Raw genomic sequence first — 3670 nt, forward strand, 5'->3', positions numbered from 1 at the left:
GCAGGGGATTAAACACCTATTGGTCAACTGGTGTCAAACTTTGGACATGTCCAGATGACCAGACTTCAAGGAAATACAGCCTGTTAATTTATATTCTGATAAAATCTGCCAGAAAAAATAATGTCTATCTATAAGACTGGTCTGTTTAGACGTAAATTTTTTTCCATCTTTAACGCCAGGTAAAAAAGGGAGTAAAAAAGGGAGTAAAAAGGCGGTAAAATTTTCTTTTATTACAATTTACAATATCGTGTGCATTTTATTTCATTAAATAAGAGCTGTTCAAAACAGACAATTCAATTCTCTCCCCAGCAATTTTATGCTAAAATTACAAAAAGATTAGATCTGGAAGTATAAATCTGCTTTAAAGCATCTCTAAGCCATTCACAGCACACTCTTAGGAATAAAGTTATTTAAGTCATAAACATGGTGGTGAAAATCTGTCCTCAATATACTCTTCTTGTTTTTTCTTCACAGTCCAAAATCGTCTGACGTAAACTCAGTCTGGCGTCTTTAAAGTTCGAGTTTATTTCCAGCGCTTTCTTAAAATCACTCTCAGCATCTTGAAAGAAACCTGCAGGAAAGAAAATAAGACAAGCCTCATGTAAGGAATATAAAAAAAAAAAACATTAGTGTTTACCATGTTGACAATAATTCATGACGATAGGGTGCGACACGACCTCATGTGAATCTGACTCTGACTTAGTAAAAATCTTTGTTTCTTATATTGTCAAAGAACATTATCTGTTTATAGGGACAAGTAATGTAGAGGGAAAAAACTAGTTAACGAGTCCCTGTTCCCTGTAAATGAGTTGTTACTATAGAAACATTTATATAAAAATTTCATATAAGCCCATCAACTGAATTACAGTCAGAGCAACCATATTGCTAGAACACTAAATAATACACAAATTATTAGTTCTAGTTATGCACAAAGGGCATTCAAGTCAAACCAGGACGTTTTCTCAGTACGCCAGAGCCATGATCGGACTGCCTGCTTCATTTCTGAAACACTGGCCTCCTAGGAACTCCAACAATGGATTTTCAAAAAGTGTGGAAATGGCTTGGAGCGAGATCAAGACTGTAAATGAGATGTGGCAATAACTCCAAGCTGAGCTCTAGAATCACTCGTTTTTACAGCTTCAATTGTTAGAAATCTCAATCACAAGTCCCGTTTTGACTTGAACGGCACTCATACACGTTTTGAACAATTTCATCAATACGAAACAGATATTAAAAATGTTCTAACGTCTTTGTAATATACCAAACACAAGGATACTTAAATAGTAGCCTCCCAGCATACGAAAAAATTTTCGACTTAAGAACTGAAATTTTGCAGGAAATTTGCCTCAGGACACAAAGCATTTTCAGCACACAAGCAATCCGAATGCCATTCAAAACTTGTTTTAGTCAGTGGAATAGTTTGCATTTTGTGCAAAATTTAGTAAAGACACAGCACCGCGGGGCCCAAGAATGTTATCAAGGACAGTAGCAAGAAGAAAACGAAGCCACTTTCAGTTTGGGTTTTAAAGCAGCCGGTGACAAGAGGAATCATAACTTAAAGTTGAGTGAGTGGAAAAAGTGTCTCTTATAAATGTTTTTACATGCAAAAATATGATTATAGTGTTGGAAATTGGTCATATTGGTAATATTTGCACAATATTTTTTTTATTTTACTTGCTGTTTGCACACAGAATGTCAAATGATTACCGTTTCTCTGCCCACTACCTCAACATGTACCTCATCGCTAAAAAACAGTACTTTAACGTGTTAAGTTGTTGTGTTGGGTAGCTCTTTGTTTGCACATTTACACGTGCACTTTGTTGTCTGCTGTCTATTGTTGTCTCTTTTTGTATAGAAATAGATAGGTTTTTTTTTTAGGTTAACTTAAAAAATGGTAATCTGTCATATCTGAGCCAGTCAGCTAATTAGATCTCTTTAGGTTACAGTAAAGTGTGTTGTTAATTTATGTTGTTGCATGTATGTAGCATCTTGGTCCTGGAGGAACGTTGTTTCGTTTCACTGTGTACTGAACTGTATATGGTTGGAATGACAATAAACGCCTACTTGACTTGAATTACTTATTTTTGGGCAGCTGGAACGCATTATCTGTATTTACATTATTTCCTATGGGAAAATGCGTTTCACAGTATGAAATTTCGCCATAAAAACTCGTCTCTGGAGCGGATTAAATTAGTAGGCCAAGGTTTCACTGTGGACTTGATAAACTGAAGGACACCAGATTGAGTTTACTAAAATAATAATAATAATAATGGCACAGACAGTCAGATAAAGATATAAATAAATAAATAATAAAAAATTATAATAATAATAGATATACTAATAATAATGCATTACCCAGTCTGTACCGGATTAATCCTCGGTTATAATAAGGCACTTCATACTGTCTGTGTGCTTTAATAGCTGAGCTGTAATCATCCATGGCTTCATAGAAATCAACCCGGAAGTACTTGACCTGCCCGCGGTTATTGTAGGCTACAGCGAGGTCAAGACTGTCACAGTCTCTGGAATGTAAACAACAACAGGATAAGTATGATAAACAAGGTAAACAGGAAGTTTTAGCTGAATACGAACTCACACACGGAATTAATTTGATCTATTCTCAGTTATTTATAATGTTCTCCAGCATTAATCACCCAGACGCCGTGCAGATGTTGATAAACTCTGTGTATAAATCCTCCGCGCGTTGATAGTGTTCGCTGTTAAACTCGGCATTAGCTTCCTTCAGGACATTTCCTCTGTCTCTCTGGTCCTCCCTAATGTCTCTGTCTCTCTGGTCCTCCATCATGTCTCCGTCTCTCAACCGACAGCAACAACTATCGATAAACTATCACTATCACTATGGCACCGATTTCTTCGTGTTTGTGCGCCCTACTGTGCTCGGCTTGTTAGCGCCCTCTAGTGACCAGAAAACGGAGGGAACCTGACACTGTAATACAAATACTATAATATTTGTATTCAAATTTAATTTGTCACATACACAGTCATACACAGTACGATATGCAGTGAAATGTTTGTACGACCGCCGGTGACCTTAAAAAGAAAATAAAAACTATATAAATATAAAGAATAAATATTAATAAAAAGAAATAAAATACAAAATAAAACAAATATGACTAGTAAAATAAACAAACTGTACAAATAAGGGCATAATAAAGATATTACAAAATATAGAAATATAGGAACATGGGGGATATATATATATATAATTTTTAAAATGTTTTAAAGTAGCATTAAAATGTTTCAAAGTGGCAAAGTGACATGTGCAATGGCATATATATATATATATATATATATATATATATATATATATATATATATATATATATCTGCCATATATAAAAAACATGTAAGTGACTTATAAAAGTGACATGTGCAATGGTTTCAGATGTGTAAATATGTATTGCATGAATGTGTCCATGATTGTCCAGTCAATGTCAATGTTTAAAAGATATTACTCCTGTGTGGTGGTGTGATTGAGCTCCTCCTCAGTCTCACTGTGTTGGCCTTTAGGGAGCGGAATCGCTTCCCAGATCGCAACAGAGAGAACAGTCCATTGTTGGGATGGCTGAGGTCCTTCACCATCTTCCTGGCCTTGGTCCAGCACCGCTTGCTGTAGATCAAGTGCAGGTCAGGGAGCTCCTGCACAAAC

At 35.7% G+C, this 3670-nt stretch overlaps 1 protein-coding gene across 1 annotated transcript; it reads right to left on the bottom strand.

The window, feature by feature from the left end:
* Window positions 1-210: 210 nt before the first annotated feature.
* On the bottom strand, window positions 211-2874 carry ttc32 (tetratricopeptide repeat domain 32). Its single transcript, XM_053489394.1, has 3 exons — window positions 2655-2874; window positions 2356-2522; window positions 211-571 (listed from the first exon to the last, which is right to left on the bottom strand). The coding sequence occupies exons 1-3, from the start codon at window positions 2804-2806 to the stop codon at window positions 444-446; spliced, it is 447 nt and encodes a 148-aa protein (XP_053345369.1). The 5' UTR covers window positions 2807-2874; the 3' UTR covers window positions 211-443.
* Window positions 2875-3670: the final 796 nt, after the last annotated feature.

This window comes from Clarias gariepinus, chromosome 27, assembly GCF_024256425.1.
Source record: "Clarias gariepinus isolate MV-2021 ecotype Netherlands chromosome 27, CGAR_prim_01v2, whole genome shotgun sequence".
Classification (NCBI taxonomy): domain Eukaryota; kingdom Metazoa; phylum Chordata; class Actinopteri; order Siluriformes; family Clariidae; genus Clarias; species Clarias gariepinus.